This window comes from Sparus aurata, chromosome 4, assembly GCF_900880675.1.
Source record: "Sparus aurata chromosome 4, fSpaAur1.1, whole genome shotgun sequence".
In the NCBI taxonomy this organism is placed as follows: domain Eukaryota; kingdom Metazoa; phylum Chordata; class Actinopteri; order Spariformes; family Sparidae; genus Sparus; species Sparus aurata.
Window position 1 is genome coordinate 29,650,595 of NC_044190.1, and position 16,079 is coordinate 29,666,673.

General features: G+C 41.9%; 2 protein-coding genes across 4 annotated transcripts; both read left to right on the forward strand.

Annotated features, from left to right (window-relative positions):
* Positions 1-903: 903 nt before the first annotated feature.
* LOC115579909 (zinc finger protein 84-like) lies at positions 904-3,549 on the forward strand. Of its 2 annotated transcripts, none has more exons than XM_030413632.1 (2): positions 904-1,137; positions 2,329-3,549. In XM_030413632.1, exons 1-2 carry the CDS (start codon positions 975-977, stop codon positions 3,252-3,254), a joined length of 1,089 nt encoding a protein of 362 aa, XP_030269492.1. In that variant the 5' UTR covers positions 904-974; the 3' UTR covers positions 3,255-3,549. The 2 variants fall into 2 exon arrangements, with proteins under 2 accessions (XP_030269492.1, XP_030269493.1); XM_030413633.1 differs by lacking the exon at positions 904-1,137 and adding an exon at positions 1,149-1,533.
* Positions 3,550-4,157: 608 nt separating this feature from the next.
* Positions 4,158-16,011, forward strand: dna2 (DNA replication helicase/nuclease 2). Of its 2 annotated transcripts, none has more exons than XM_030414336.1 (25): positions 4,158-4,548; positions 5,269-5,325; positions 6,223-7,096; positions 7,405-7,513; positions 7,717-7,884; positions 8,380-8,563; positions 8,773-8,921; positions 9,135-9,257; positions 9,443-9,689; positions 9,790-9,904; positions 10,020-10,176; positions 10,365-10,556; positions 10,652-10,894; positions 11,013-11,126; positions 11,317-11,426; positions 11,646-11,755; positions 11,934-12,062; positions 12,353-12,445; positions 12,656-12,849; positions 13,025-13,114; positions 13,295-13,508; positions 13,801-13,890; positions 14,035-14,220; positions 14,318-14,464; positions 14,757-16,011. In XM_030414336.1, the coding sequence occupies exons 1-25, from the start codon at positions 4,525-4,527 to the stop codon at positions 14,808-14,810; spliced, it is 4,173 nt and encodes a 1,390-aa protein (XP_030270196.1). In that variant the 5' UTR covers positions 4,158-4,524; the 3' UTR covers positions 14,811-16,011. The 2 variants fall into 2 exon arrangements, with proteins under 2 accessions (XP_030270196.1, XP_030270197.1); XM_030414337.1 differs by having other exon boundaries at positions 4,159-4,548; positions 7,735-7,884.
* Positions 16,012-16,079: the final 68 nt, after the last annotated feature.

Below are 16,079 nucleotides of genomic sequence, written 5' to 3' on the forward strand. Positions count from 1 at the left end.
ACTTTTCTTCCACGTTATGTGAGTTTCATTCATAGACAGTATCTGCTGTCATCTCCTGGTCAGCACCTGCAAATGCAAACTGCACATCTGCTTTCTTCTAACCAAGACAGTCGGGTGGATAGGAAGGTAAATGTTGGTAGAGGTTATTTAAACAAATAAAAAAGCCGAGACTGCAAAGTAAACATCCACATTAACTGCTATAAACAGGTAAAACCACTGTTACAGATGTTATGTCAGATTATGCTTATGCTTCTGCTCTTGCTGTTTTGCTTCATCGCCAGTGGGTGGCAGCAAAGCTCCATCACGAACAGAGAGACTGGCTCCATTGTGTGCCTCAGTTTCAGTTGGCAACTTGTGTTGCCAGGTCTGATTAGTATAAAGGACTTCGACCTTGGTGATAATCCCTGGACATAGTTTGCGCAATTTTGTTTACTTTAGGCTTCATCTTCTGGGCTGGGCATGTGTCTGCTTAACAGAGCACAAAGTCATCAAGGATAAAAAATAAATAATGTGTACTTCACGGACTGCTTCTTTCCTCCTGCATAGAACACAGAATTTGGTTGATTCGATCATTAATAGATTAGGGGACTTCAATAACTGTCTTCCTGTGTGCTAAAATATACAATGCAGTGTATCTTTCGATTGATTTTCTGGAAAATTAAAGACATTCCTATATGTATATATATGGGGCCTAAAACATAAACATTATGTTAATTAGAAATCTATAAAATAAAATAAATTCATCTCATCCCAGCTTTACCATATAAATAGGTATAAAATCTTGATTTATGTATGTGCTGTTGTAAATCTGCCTTAGCCTTAGTCGCTGACACATAAATAACCATACTAAGAAAATGATTTTAAAGTTGAGCTATTGCTGCTTTCTCTCGCGATATCTGGCAACCCGGCTCGCAGCACAAGTCTCCTGTCAGCCCTTCAGGAAACACACCGGAGGTCCTCCGTCAGCCGCGGAAATGTTCAAAACAGATAAACTAAAAGCGTTTGTGAATGAGAGGCTTTCAGCAGCTGCCGACGAAATATTCAGCCTCTTTGACCAAACTATTAAAGAATATGAGGAGGCGGTTTTTCGCTCAAAGCAGGAGGTCGACCATCAGCGGAGGCGGGCCGGGTGGAAAGGTAACAGATTAACTTTCACCTCAGGGCAGCTCTGAAACTGAGGGGCTGCTTCACTCCTCAATTAATCACAGTAGCGTTCGTTAGGTCTTCAGTGTGCTGGGCCACTCCTTAAATACACACAGAGGAGAGAGCAAGTAGCCATTTTGCATCCCTGCAGGGAGGAGGGGGATGCAAAATGGCTGTTCCTGGCACACAGTGGTCGGCAGGGGATACCTTCGAACTGCTCAATGAACTGCACGGACCGAAGGCAACATGGTGTGGAAGCGGTCCTATAGCCTAGTGGCTCCCAAATGGTGTGCAGTGAGAAGTCAGTTTTAGGTTGGACAGACATTCACTCCGGTGACACCCAGCGGCGCCTCTCACTCAGTTTCACCCGGTGTTGGCTGCAGGAGGACGGTGAGCTCACCTCAGAACCCAGCGCAGCGCCGGAGGCTGATTTACGGACCATCAATACATTTGTGTATTTGATTTACACTAAACCAATGTTTCTTCATGCTGACTTGATGATATCAGTGAAAATTATGATTTAAAAAATGATTACACTTAACTGATTCCATGTGGGTTACTTATTTTGATTGCCAATGTGCTGTGTATTTATTTGGCAAAAATATTTTGTATAAGACAATGGCTTTTTTTTTTCCAAAAGCTTCCATGTCATATGACCCAGTGACTAAAAACCAATACCGAATTGTATTACTATATGGGACAAATAAGTCAGACCTGTTAGTATTACATTTTACTGCTTCATCTATTTTATATGAATATTTATTATGAAAAATCAGCTTTTTTTCCAATGGTTTCCATGTCATGTGACCCAGTCACTCCAAACTAATGCCGAATTGTATCACTTCACCAAACCAAAGCCGAATTGTATTACTACATGGGACAAATAAGACACACCTGTTTGTATTACATTTAACTGCTTCTTCTATTAGGAAGAAGAAGCATGTTCTAGGGAGGGAACATTTTTATTATTACCTGAGCTGTCAGTTGTTAAACCTTTAACAAAAACGTTCATGTTGGCCTGGCTTCCCTGATGTAGTGGTGGCCAATAAACAGATGCAAATTTAGAGTGCACCATGAAATTGTGAAAAAATGTTTTAAATAAACAAATCTTTTTTTTTTTTTTTTTTTTTTTTACTGAGACCATCAAACTAAAGCCTTTTTTTTCTCTCGTGTATTACTGTCCAGCCCCCCTTCAGCTCAGTGTGCAGGAAGACGACACTGCCCCCGAGCAGGATCACGGTGAGAAGAAGTCTGACGTGTGTGATGATGACCAGGAGCACCTGCACATTAAAGAGGAACAGGAGGAGGAGCTGTGGACCTCTCAGACAGGTGAACAGCAGGAGGAGGCTGATACTAAAGACTCTATGTTCAATATCATTTATGTGCAAAGGAGAGATGAAGATAGAAGTCAGCTCCTTCATCCAAACCAAGACGGGGAAAGTTTGCCCGGCTGCTCATCAGAAGAGTTGAAATCAGAGCCTCATAAAGAAGATGCATCGGAGCCAACCAGCGACTGTCAGATGAGTGAAGTCAGTGATGACGAATGGAGAGACAGCGGAGGATTTCAGAAACCACAGCAAGCCGGTGAGACAGCAGACAGGCCGTACACCTGCAGCGTTTGCAACAAGAACTTCAGGATTAAATCCATCCTAACTCGCCACATGAAGACGCACACGGGAGAGAAACCTTACAGCTGCAGCATTTGTGGAAAGAGCTTCATCCAGCGCTCTTATCTTCAGACTCACATGAACTCTCACTCCGGACAGAAGCCGTACACATGTAGCTTCTGTGGCAGAGGGTTCACGCAGGTTGGAAACATGAACGCGCACATTCGAATCCACACGGGAGAGAAACCTCACAGCTGTAGCGACTGTGGTAAAAGCTTTAGAGAGAAAGCAGATCTCATCAAGCACACAATCATTCACACTGGCGAGAAGCCCTACGTCTGCTCTGTATGTAGTATGAAATTCAGTGCTCAGTCTAATCTGACGCGCCACATGAAGACTCATTCAGGGGAGAGGCCGTACAGCTGCTCTGCTTGCGGGAAAAGATTCATTCGGCGCTCCCATTTAATCATTCATACGAAGACTCACGCAGGAGAGAAGACCTAATTATATTGCTTTGTGGAGTTTATTTGATCATTTCTGAGATAGAGTGAACAATGACTCACATCAGAGTAATAAAGTGTGTAAACTTTTTCCAACTTTAGAAATGAAGAGACAACCATTTCTCTATAAATTTTTGCCATATGGTTTAGTACTGTAGATTTAAGTACTCAACAAGCTGTAACACTGTGATTTTCTGTGTGTAGAGTGCAATCGTCAAATGTAATGTCTGTCTAACTTTTTAAACAAGGTCCTGTAAAGAAATTAAATAAGGAGGCATTTTTACCCCCTACAAAATCAATGTGATCAGTTTTTCAGTGATACCTCTTATGAAGTAAAAGTCCCCTGAAATAAATGAATGTAGCATTATTAAATAATATGCCCCTGAAATAAATTAAAGTTGAAAAAATGTGGGAAAATGTTATATATATATATATATATATATATATATATATATATATATATATATATATATATATATATATATATATATATATATATATATATATACAAAAACATACATACATAGACTTTTTGTGGCAATAGTGTCTCAATATGTAAATATAGATTTACAAATGTGTGTACATATATATATATATATATATATATATATATATATATATATATATATATATATATATATATATATATATATATATATGTGTGTGTGTGTGTGTTTTTGTAAATCCATATGCACATATTGAGACACTATTGCCACAAAAAGTCTATGTATGTATGTATGTTTTTGTATATATATAACATTTTAAAATTAAAAACATAAAAAAATATCTACAGAACTCTTTTTTTATTTTGTTTTGTTTTGCAATGTTTTTGTATGTCTTTATTAAGCATTACTGATGCGCTGAACGCTCAATTAGTTTTGTCTCTGCTGGGGCACCGTACAAAAAAAAAAGTTAGCGGAAGTGCGTTGATGTCATTTCCGTTGCGCGAAAACTGAAACTTTGGCGCCGCAGACTATCACGAAGATGACTTCAAACATTGAATTAGCACCGTAACGTTAGATAGATACTTCTGTCAGAGGAGTGGGTAATCTGCAGGATGTGGAGATGCACAGTCGTTGAAAATGAAGCAGAGTAACGTTACGCTCTGCTCGGGTTGCTGATGAGCGTGTCTTCCGTTGTCAACGTCGTCGTTCCGTTAGCTAAAGAGACAAACAACTCATTCAGCCCATTCATTCTGGACAAGCTGGCTGTAGGGACCCGGAAACAAAGGCACTTACATTCACAAACCAGTCTGTGGTTCAATCAGAGTCACCATGAACAGGACCAAACTGAAGAAGGTGAGTACAGAAGGTTTAGCTAGCTTTTAGAGTAACGACCCAGCCTGTGATGAAACAGTTAACAGTGAAATGTGTTACCTGTCAGTGTTTATCGTGTCTGCAGCCTGTCATTAACTCACCTGTGTGTCCGTCTGCTTTGATTGATTCCTCCACTGCCGCCGCCATCTTTAGGTTTCAGAAGCAGAAAGACACGTTATTCTTACATTTATGTAAAATCCACACTACGTTTTACACAACTGATGGTTCAGATAGATGTATGCATATCATATACATTTTTTGAATGTGTTGTGCAGGGTTCTCCCCAGAAATGTTTAGTGTAGCGGCGCACCGTCTGTCCGGGGGGGGGGGGGGGGGGGAAGAGACACGGACAGATGGTCATCAACTCCGTCAGCCGGGGCACGGACGGACGGACGCTTATCGCCGTCACGCGCGGGGTATAGCGGCGCTGACCTAGCGGTATAGCGGGGAGAACCCTGCTTAGGCGGGAGGCAAAAATGCTTGGGCGCCGCGCCTAAGCCGTATAATGGCAGGGAAAACCCTGTTGTGTGAATGAACACGATCAATGATTTATCACCAGGAGTTTATCACTGACAAATGATTGACTGAAAGTGTCCTTTCTACAGCCTGACATGTCACATGAGTAACAGGCTCTCCTGCTGGACAGCAATCATCTCACACCACTGAAATGCTCTTTAATGTTTGCCTTGTTGTTTCTGTCAGGCGCCAGGAGGGCAGAAGAACATCTCCTCCTTCTTTTCCTCTCAGAACCTCAAGCAGGTAGGCTACATTGGATTATATTTTCTTTTTGGTCAGTCATTTTGCTCTTCGCAGCTTTATGTTTGCTTTTTTCACCCATTGCTACTTCGTCTTCACTCAAAATTCAATGTTGATATTATTGCTAAGGTGCATATTACTGTTGGCACGATGCTGGATTTTCTATATTCAGCAGAGTACCATGAAAAATTTTGTTTTTTGATACAGTGGGGAAGAATTGAAATTATTAAAAGATACATCTAACGATGCAAGGGCACTGCATGACAGCCAGATACAACACTTTTATTCACCTATTAGGAGAGAAGAGCAGAGTAACTGTAGTAAACATTAAATATCAGTTTTTTTAGAAACTTTTTTTTTTCCCCCCTTTATTTAGACCAGTAAAGACAAACTATATAATAGTTTTAGGATGACACAATTGTGAGACGATGACTATTTTATTAATCCAGTCTCTCCCATGTCTAATTCTTCTGGGCTTTTTGTTTTGTTTTGTTTTGTTTTGTTTTGGCAGCACTTCTCCCAACTTTTAAACTTGTTAAACACCTCCTGAAGTTGCCTTTGTAAGGATGTTACTGTTCAACTCATTTTTTTATGTCACTTTAATTTTCCCTCGACTCCTTGAGTCTGTATCTAGTGTTAGGATTTATACATTTTCATTATGCCCCTTTATGCCCCACCGACCACTTAGTATGACCCCGGCCTACTAAATACTGCCCATGACTGCCCGTGACTCCCTTTAACAAACACAGTGCTCATGAACCTACACACACATCTTTCATTGCTCATTACATTATGACGTCTGCCACACTTGGATGAAGTGCTATTTCATTTTCCTCTGACTTCCGTAAACAATATACCAAAAATGACTTTTTATTCACATTTGACCTTTGTTTCTGTTAGGACTCATCTTCCACAAAATTATCTGTCACTGGCGCAGCACTCACAAAGACTGAACCTCAGGTCAAATGTGGCGAAATCTCAACACTCAGACTTCATTCCCCCTTAAAGAGGAGTATCCTCGGGGACCTTGATAACTTCCTGCCCTCGTCGCCGGATCTTCTCATCGCTGTGCCCGAGACCCCTAAGAGTCAGATCAGGCATGCTTCGTCTCCTTCCTCCAGCCTGGAGAAGCTCAACCAGCTGTCCCCCATCTGCCGTAGCCCCCAATCCAAAGGGCGGCGTGTACGGAGAGGTATCATCGAGGATGGAGGAAAAACCAAGGGGGCAGAGGGATGTTCCAGCTCCATAAAAAGACTCATCAGCCCTCCTCAAGAGTCGCACATTGCCAAGAAACCAAGAACTATCAGTTCACCGGCAAAAAAAAGAACACCACTCAGCCCCACAAGTGTCAACCTTAAAGTTACGAGACCTGTGAATAGCCCTCTGAAGACACTTCATTTCTCCAGTGGCAAGCCAGAAGGTCACAGCAGAGGTACTGAAGTTGTCTCCAGTCACAACAAAAACAAAATGTTGTCCCTGAAGTCTGTTTGGAAGAGAGACGTGAAAGGCAGAGCTAAAAACGAGAACGATTCTGGTTTTACTGTGATAACAGTGCAGAAGGCAACTGAGGTTAAAGCCAGTGGAAACCCACACACTCACTTAGGTAACACTCTTACTGCGCACACGCACAAACCTGTCGCACAAACTATCACACCTGCTACGCACACAAGTGGAGAGACGGACCTTAACGAGAGAGGGGCTAAAGGAACAGCAATGACATCATCAAATGGAGACGAAGACAGTATGACATCATCAGACCAGGGGCAAGCTGGAGGTACACTGATACATTTTGATTATAACCAACTTAATGTTTTGTGTATGACAAAAGTATTTCTCTTGAGCAAAAATAAGATATCAGCCAATATTGGACAAAGAGATGGTCAGTTTAGCTTTTTGTATAGACCAGTATAACACAATATTTGAATTTTCATATTTTTTTTATGCGTGTAAATGAATCATCTGTGTGTTCTTCTGCTTGCATGCTCATTTGCCTTGAATTGCCACTCAAGGGACGCATTAACAATGGAATTTAATTAAATCACATCCTTGTGTTTGTTATTTTGTCACACACAAAAACAACAGGAATGACCTCAGCATGTCCTGTGGAGGAGGGCCTGGATGAGAGCTGGTTTACAGACCAGATGGATCATGATGGAGTTCTTGTCACACAGGAGAAACCCAAAAAACCTCGGTGAGAAACGCATGAACACACCGACTTGAACAACATTGGTGCAGTTAAATTAGGTTAGGTGACAATAAATTGGCTCATGTCAGTAACAGAGGGCGAATTAAGAAGTGAGAGCACATGACACTTATGTAGGTGGGTTTTTATAAAAGTTTTTAAAAATGACATAACAGAAAAGGCAGATGATTAAAAAAACATCTATTATTAAGCCCCCTCTTTCCTAACAGGAAGGTGCCAGATCATGTAATCCTTTCTGGAGGCAGAAACAACCGCTACTGGGTTTTGGACGTGGAGGAGAGGCCTGGACACAAAACTCTGACGCTCACATGCTCCAAGTCTCTACATCCAACTGAGACGTGTCTGCTGAAGGATGGATGGTAATGCTGTGTGTTTGGGTCGGCTGCTGTTCTTTTCGCTATAGCTAACGTCACATTTTCCCCGTCAGTGCCCAGATGCAGCACGGTTTTGTGAATGTAACACTGACTTTTGGACTTCGGGAGGACTACAACTAATGATTATTTCCTTTTTAGACTAACATGTTGATTATTTTCTTAGTTAATTTTTCTTATTAGATAACTCGACACCTGACAAATTGACTACTAAAATGGTTTGTGATTGATTTAATAGTAGACATCTTTCAATTAAATTCTAAACTATAGTATGTACAGTACTGGTACAAATACCCAGTTCCAGTTGGCTCACTATTTTTTAAGCTTTTATTCTCTTCATAATAAAACATTTGACTTGAAGCCATAGGTGTCAGTTAGCCACAAAAAGTCCAATATTTGAAATTCAGGGTCTTTCATCACAGCGTTAGGAGAAGCACATTATTCATTAGCTGCTGTCCATTCACTGGACTTCTTCCTTTCCAGGGAGATGACGCCTGTTCGTCGAGGTGATGTGGTGCATCTGGAGGGCCACTCTGAAGGTGCATCCTGGGTGGTGGACAGGGAGCAGGGCTTTCTGGTTCTACTACCTGACAGCCTCATTTCTGGGACCAGCATCTCGAGCTCCATCCGCTGCATGAGGCGTGCAGTACTGGGGGATATGTTCAAGGTAAAAAGCTTCACTAATACCATTACGATCACTCCCTGTCTTTTTATGTTGGTTGGTTGTTTTGTTGACTGTTTTACAGGCCTTAGATTGATGTTGGTGCATTCAGTTACATTGTATTGTGCAGCTTTCATCTCATTTTAAATACACACACTTCAATAACACAGCGCTACTTTCTTTATCTTCTCTTCTTTGTTTTTGCCACGACGCAGAGTTTTGACGGTGGCTCCAAGCAAATGCTGAACGGCACCATGGTCCATGAAGTCTTCCAGAGAGCTGCTACAGCTAAAGATTTTTCTTTGGGGACATTGTCTAAGCTGGCGGACCAGGCCCTGCATAGTCCTAAGTACCTGGGGGACATGTAAGTGATTTGATGATACTCTGCAGGGTGCTGCAGACCTTGTCCTTTCTATAATGATTGAAACAAAACATATAAAGCTGGAAAGTGGTGAACGGTTGCTTGTGAAAATTTCCTGTAGATTTAATGATGTTTCGTGGTTATCATGTTTTTCACTTTTGTGTACTTATTGTTTGTCTTGTTCATTATGTTTGTGTTTTGTTCATGTGTCTCTAGGTACAGTTTGGGTGTGAGCCAGGAAGAGATGAAACAGGAACTTCATGATTATCTACCCTCACTGGAACATTGGGCAAAGGAATACCTCAGCTCCACAACACCGAAAGCCATCAGCCTCAAAATGTGTGTACGCACACTCACACACACAGTGGATTTTTTTAAACAAAAGTAGCTCTGCATTAATCAGTGTAATCAATGTCATAAGTGTCAAAAATAAGGCTTGTGATACTGAAGATGTTTTGTACAAAGTTTAATCAGTTTAAAATTTTAATTGATTAAATGTTTCTGTGTCTGTCTCCACGACTCAGCCCTAGTCACAGCAGAGCGCCGAGCAGGGGTCAGGACTCGGCAGCTGTTGTCATGGTTACAGAGCTGGCAGACATAGAAGAGAACGTGTGGTCACCGAGATTTGGTCTGAAAGGGAAAATCGATGTGACGGCGCGTATTCGAATCCAAAGACCACGAAACGGAAGTCACAGAACCCCGGAGGAGAAAACCGTCCCCCTGGAGCTGAAAACTGGAAAGGAGTCGAACTCTATAGAGCATCGCAGTCAGGTAGGTGGACCACAGGATGGTCGACTTGGTAGATTATCGGTCCATTTAATCACACAGCTATGGTTTCACGATTTCCATATGTGTGAAATTCTGTCTATAGGTGATTCTGTACACTCTGATGAGCCTGGAGAGATACAATCCAGAAGCTGGCTTGTTGCTTTACCTCAAGACTGGCAACTTGCACCCTGTAGTGGCCAGCCACATGGACCGCAGAGGTACTGAGAACTGATCCCTCTATACTTGAAACCATTGAAGAAGAGTCTTCCAGGCCTTCCACAGCAGCCTCTCCTCCACCACCTGTTTTTTTGCTAACCTCTATGTTTATCTCAGAGCTGCTGAAGCTGAGGAATACTTTGGTTCATCACATTCACAACTGTGTGGAGAAAGAGGCAGAGCGGAGCCGTTTGTCTCGACTTCCTGACATCCTGACCAACAGACAAACCTGCCAGTATTGTCCTCAGACCAGAAACTGTGCTTTATATGAAAGGTAAACTTGAAGAACTACTTTTGCAGCCATGGAAATCTTGAGCATCAACAATTGTAACAGCCAGAATATCCAAGTTTATACAAATGTATACGATTTAGACCATTAACTACTTAACTAGTTAATGGTTGATGGGTCCATCTTGTCCTCGTTTCTTACTACTTCCTGCTTGTTGTCCCTTTTTCCTCCAGGGCTTTGAATGGCAGCTCTGCGGACGTCTCTGAGGATGTTGTGCATGACTTCCTGCAGCAAGAAACGGGTCACCTGCGCCCACCACACCTGAGCTATTTTTCCCATTGGATGCTGCTCTGTTTCCTTGAGGCGTCCACCATGGAGGCCAAGAACGGTCGAAAGCGTGTGTGGCTCCAGACGGCAGAGGAAAGGTAAGACACTGAGACACTATGAAACACTCAGTGACGTCAGATCCATATTTGGGATATTAACACTTAGCTGACTGAACTCGGACCTGTGTTCCCAGTGAGAAGAATGGCAGCTGTGTGGGGAATGTGCAGCTCAGTGGCCCAGTGATGGTGCAGTCTGAAGGGGTTTTCCTCCATCGTTTCCAGCGAAACATTGCAGTGCCACAGAAGGGGTTGACCACAAGCGGTTTGGCCAGCGGTGACCGCGTCGTCGTCAGTGACCAGGAAGGTCTTCTGGTTGGCTTGGCAACCGGTTACCTGTGTGAGGTCAGCAGGACATCGATCAGCTGCACTCTGGACAGGTGAGAAGGAGCTTATGTATACCTGCTATCCGAAGTGTGTGAACTGAAGAACAGCTGCTGTTCAGTTGAAGTCACTGACCTGATTTACAGCTGTTTTGTTGTTTTATGTGTTTTACAGAGACCTGTCCAAGTTCAGTGGTGTGCTGTTTCGATTGGACAGTGACGAAGGTGTGGTGGGCCTCAGCACTCACCTCACCAATCTCTCCAGACTGATGGAGAACTGTCAGGACAGGTAGCTGCAGGGAAATTCTGTATTATTCTATGATGGTTGAACCCGTTTATCCCCCAAAAAATTATCTCTGTGACAGTTTAAAACGATACCATCACTACCCTTCCTCTGTTTGTGAAATAACACTGCTAACCTATTCCTGGAAATCTTGGGTGTAAAATGTGTTAATTAATAAAAGTGTCTGCTCGTGCAGTGATCGTCTGAGGGAACTGGTTGTTGACCTTCGTCCTCCAGAGTTTATTTTTAACCTCAGTTCTGTCCTGCCAAGAGAGGCCAAGGACACAGTGGCCAACATCCTCAAAGGTGACAAAGCCGCTCCGCTCTGGTCTTCTTTTTTACTTTCTTTTGTCCTTTTCTATATTCAAATATGTTTGTCCTTTCCATTACTGTGTGGAATGGTGCCATAAATGAGCAACGTCTAGTTCCATACAACTTAACTTCTAAATGTCCACCTCATCACAGAAGGCCTGTTTGGTCGGTTAGTTAAAGCATATGTGTGTCGGTGTGTGTCTGTGTGTGAAGGTCTCAACAAACCCCAGAAGCAGGCCATGAAGAAGGTGTTGTTATCTCTAGACTACACACTGATTGTTGGCATGCCGGGCACAGGCAAAACTACAACCATCTGCACCCTGGTAAACTGCTAACCATCCTCCATAAACATTATCTGAACCGTAAATTGACATCCTCAACTCCACAGTGAGACCAGAACTCTAACCCTCTCTCCTTCACCTTTCTCTTTATTTCCCTCACATGGCACCCTCTACCACTTCTCTCCTTTTCGTCTTTGTCTCTACCTCACTTTTCCACCAGGTTCGCATCCTTCATGCTTGTGGGTTCAGTGTGTTGCTGACCAGCTACACCCACTCTGCTGTTGACAACATTTTGCTAAAGCTGAAACGTTTCCGGGTCGGGTTTCTGCGTCTTGGTCAGGGACAGAAGGTCTGTAGTCTGTTATGTTAGTCAATGTAAAAAACACAGTAAAGTCAAAAAGCCTCCCCGAGTTTCTTCCTTAACAACAAATATAAATTGTCATCTTGTAGATTGTCGTTTTCTCAATTGGTATTGTGTCAAATAATAAACATTTAGGGGATGGGGAATAATCTGTATTTGTGAAATATTGAAAGGAACTGTTCACTGAAAAACACAAAAGTCTAGACACCTTGTTTTTAACCCTTTACAGTTTACCCAGTCTGACTTGCTCTGAGTTCTGTCGTGTTTCCTCCCCCCAGGTTCATCCAGACATCCTGCCTTACACAGAGGAAAGCATGAGGAAGAAAGGAGTTCACACGCTGTCAGAGTTGGAGCAACTTTACAACAAGGAGGTTAGATTGTCTAATATTAAAATCCCAACAACTTCTAACTCTGATGAATTTCTGCACACTGAAGTCAGCATTGCTTTTTTGTATTTTGAGAATATCTAACATTTGATGTCAGTATTTTCCTTCTTCTATCGATTTCATTTGCACATGTTGTAACCTAAGCAACTGAGAAAAAGTCTTGCCATTTAATATCGATCCTCTCTCTCTGTCTAGCTGGTAGTGGCAACCACCTGTATGGGCATCAAGCATCCGATTTTCACACGTCGCCGGTTTGATTTCTGCATCGTGGATGAAGCTTCACAGATCAGCCAGCCTATCTGTATGGGACCACTGTTCTATGCCAAGAAATTTGTTCTGGTTGGAGATCACCAACAACTGCCGCCAATAGTACAAAACCAGGAAGCTAGGTAAAAGGGTGTGTCTGTGTTAGGATGAGGTGTGTGTTGAGGAGAAAACACAAAATGGCACTACACTTATTGTAACGAATTATCTTCATGATGGTAAAACATGAGTGATTTTAGTTTAATTTACGGTTTTGGATAAAAAATGTTTTCTCAATTTCTTTCTCTTGTTTTTCACCAGGTCGCTTGGAATGGATGAAAGTCTATTTAAAAGACTGGAGCTCCACAGTGAAGCAGTGGTCCAACTCAACGTACAGTACAGGATGAATAGGTAAACCTAGTCAGATCAAGATCTTTGGTCACAAGGCAAAGGTGCTCATTGTGTTTTTGACCACAGGGGCTGGCAAAATTAATGCAGTTATCCATCTGCATGACAACTCCATGGCAGATGTCACATGGACAGTCAAAAGGTTTCTCACTCCATAACAAATCGTGTGTGCTGTGTTTTCAGGCAGATAATGTCTCTCAGTAACTCACTGATGTACGAGGGCCAGCTGGAGTGCGGATCAGAGAGGACGGCCACGGCCCTGCTCAGCCTGCCATTTTTGATTTCTGTGCAGTCGGAGCTCAGTTCCTACTCCGAGACTGAACCCCAGCACGACTTGGCTTGGATCCAGGCCACATTGTTGCCTAGCAACCCTGTTTGCTTCCTTGATTGCTCAATGGTAGGTAAAATATATATATATCTATGTAGTGCACTTGAAGCAGTAGTTTTTGTACTGTGCTGAGATAAGAGATGAGTCGAGAAAAGATGATGGTTTTCACTATAAAATGAAAATGTGTATGAAGGTGCTGGTTAGCTTTAACTGTTAAGCTTCTGAGGTAAACAAGCAATACTTTATAAGTACATTTTCTGCAGTGTTCAGATTAATTCTGTTACATTAGCAAACAGCTGAATGCCGATGTTTTGTGCTTTAAAATGTTTTAAATATTGTTTCTCTCCACTGCTTCCTTTAGGTACCAGCGCTGGAGTCAGTGGAGCAGGGAGGAATAAGCAATCACACCGAGGCTGCTCTCATTCACAAGCTGCTATCACTGCTCATAAAGGTACATTGGTTGCCCTATTTAGAATTAAGCTTTTATGGCACGAAAACAAAAACTTGATTAATATGGTGAAAAATGTGTTAATGTTGTGTTAATTTTTCTTACTTTTTGTTGTAACCCCTTCAACCCCTACTCTTCTTCATTCAGGCAGGGTGCAAGCCCAGTGATATAGGCGTTATCGCCCCATACAGACAGCAGTTAAAGAGTATCTCTGCTCTGCTGCAGTCCTCTGCGTTCACCGGTGTCGAGGTGAATACAGTGGACAGATACCAGGGACGGGACAAAAGTCTCATCATTCTTTCTTTCGTCAGAAGCACTGCAGAGGAAGGAACCGTAAGTGTTTCTCTTCCCCACCTCACGTTTTCAAACTCTTCTTTCCCCTGTCTCTGTGTTTTTACCTCTGAATTTTCTGCTGCTTCTCCATTCGTAGTTAGGAGAGTTGTTGAAGGATTGGCGTCGCCTGAATGTGGCCATTACCCGGGCTAAACACAAGCTGCTGATGGTGGGATCAGTCACGACGCTCCGACGCTACGCACCTGTGGAGAAACTACTCAACCATCTCCAGCGAGAGAACATGATATCCTTTCAATGCATGTTTACATTTGGTGCTACCACTAAACATTTCTTCTTTGCAGTACAAATTCCAACACTCCTTAATGGTAACGCTGTGAGCATTGTTTTTTGTCATTTGCTCAAAAATCTGGTGTTACTAGACTGGTAACTGCAGACGTGTGTTCAGTAAGTCCCAGGTATCCCAGATCATCCCAAGAAATGGTGGTTGAGGTTGCAAGACTACTTCAATGCAATTAATTCAAATGTTTTCATTTATTCAGTGTCTATAAAGTTTTTTTCCTGAACCCTAGCTTTACATTATCCAGCTCCCGCCAGCTGCCCACAAGGCCTTACCAAGCATTCCCCTGTGATAGACTGCTGAAGACATGGAGGTGCTTGAGGTCACCTGTCATCATGTCAAGAGGACAGAGACTGACTGCTGATCTGCAGAGCACTGGATGATATGTCAGGAGGCTCGGGAGTCACTGCAGACCAGTCCATCTTTGGAAAAAATAATTCTACTAAAAGTATCCCAGATACTTGTTTCAGCTCCACCTGCAATTATTTTGTGTCCTTCCTAAAAATAATTTGGTCGAGTGTAAGTAGAGATTACCTATTCCTGTAGATCTGTACCACTATGGATAAACATTGAAAGTTTATCAACTTAATCTCCAGACCGAACCTCAACAAGATTTATAAACTACCAACCTTTTTTCCACAGCTGCTGATGTTGATCCATTTAAAATGCTTCTCACTCGAATGTATCAATAGTTCATGTCTGTGCTGTGAAACAAGATACAGAGTGAACATCTAAAAGCTAGAAGATGGTCGTCCAGTTAAAATGTGTAGGACTGACACTGTGATGGTTATGGTACTGAGCATCCAACCTCAATTTAGAGTGCTCACTATTTATCAACACAAATATTTCTGATCAAATACCTCATTACACCATGACAACATTTGAGCCTCGATTTGTTTCGTTGACGAATCCTTTACACACACAACAGAGAATCATTAGTAATGTGAATGTTGGGAGTTATTTATTGTTCGTGTCACTCAGCTGCAACAGTCAGAAAAGCTCTGAAAGATTAACAACTACAGGACATGATTTTAATCTGTTAATAGACTATACTGTCATATATATTACAAAAGTAAAGACACAGAAACAACAAACTGGTATATGAATGATTTGTTTCTCTTTTTAAAACGTTGAGTTTTTAAGTAAATTCCTTTGCGTACGAAGACGGACTGATAACAGAAAACTACCAGGTACAACTGTAGGAAATTGTTGGAAACCACAGCTTGAAAGGAAATGAATTCTCCTCAAACCATTTCACTAATGCAATCTGAAACTACTGAACTGTGATGATTTACCTGATGTTTAACTTGATGTGATCAGAGCATGTCAGTTAACATCTAAGCCACCAGGCTGCTAACTGTGATTCTACTTTTAATCTCTTTTACTTGCAACACAACCTCTGAGTTTTAATTTTTGTTCTATAATTTGTTTTTTACATATTAAATGTGATGTTTTTTTGCTTTCGTGTTTTATGAATAAATAATACAAACAAACAGAGTGTGAGATGATCTTTCCATCCTGCAGTATGTGAGCATGCTAAGATGTGTTTCAGTATTCGATT

What these genes read in the sequence shown, in the direction of transcription:
- LOC115579909 (XM_030413632.1), top strand. Translation starts at nt 975, where the DNA reads ATGTTCAAAACAGATAAACTAAAAGCGTTTGTGAATGAGAGGCTTTCA. An exon ending in GAGGCGGGCCGGGTGGAAAG is followed by an intron (nt 1,138 to 2,328) that starts GTAACAGATTAA and finishes ATTACTGTCCAG; the next exon opens with CCCCCCTTCAGCTCAGTGTG.
- dna2 (XM_030414336.1), top strand. Translation starts at nt 4,525, where the DNA reads ATGAACAGGACCAAACTGAAGAAG. An exon ending in TGTCTGCTGAAGGATGGATG is followed by an intron (nt 7,885 to 8,379) that starts GTAATGCTGTGT and finishes CTTCCTTTCCAG; the next exon opens with GGAGATGACGCCTGTTCGTC. An exon ending in AAAGCCATCAGCCTCAAAAT is followed by an intron (nt 9,258 to 9,442) that starts GTGTGTACGCAC and finishes TCCACGACTCAG; the next exon opens with CCCTAGTCACAGCAGAGCGC.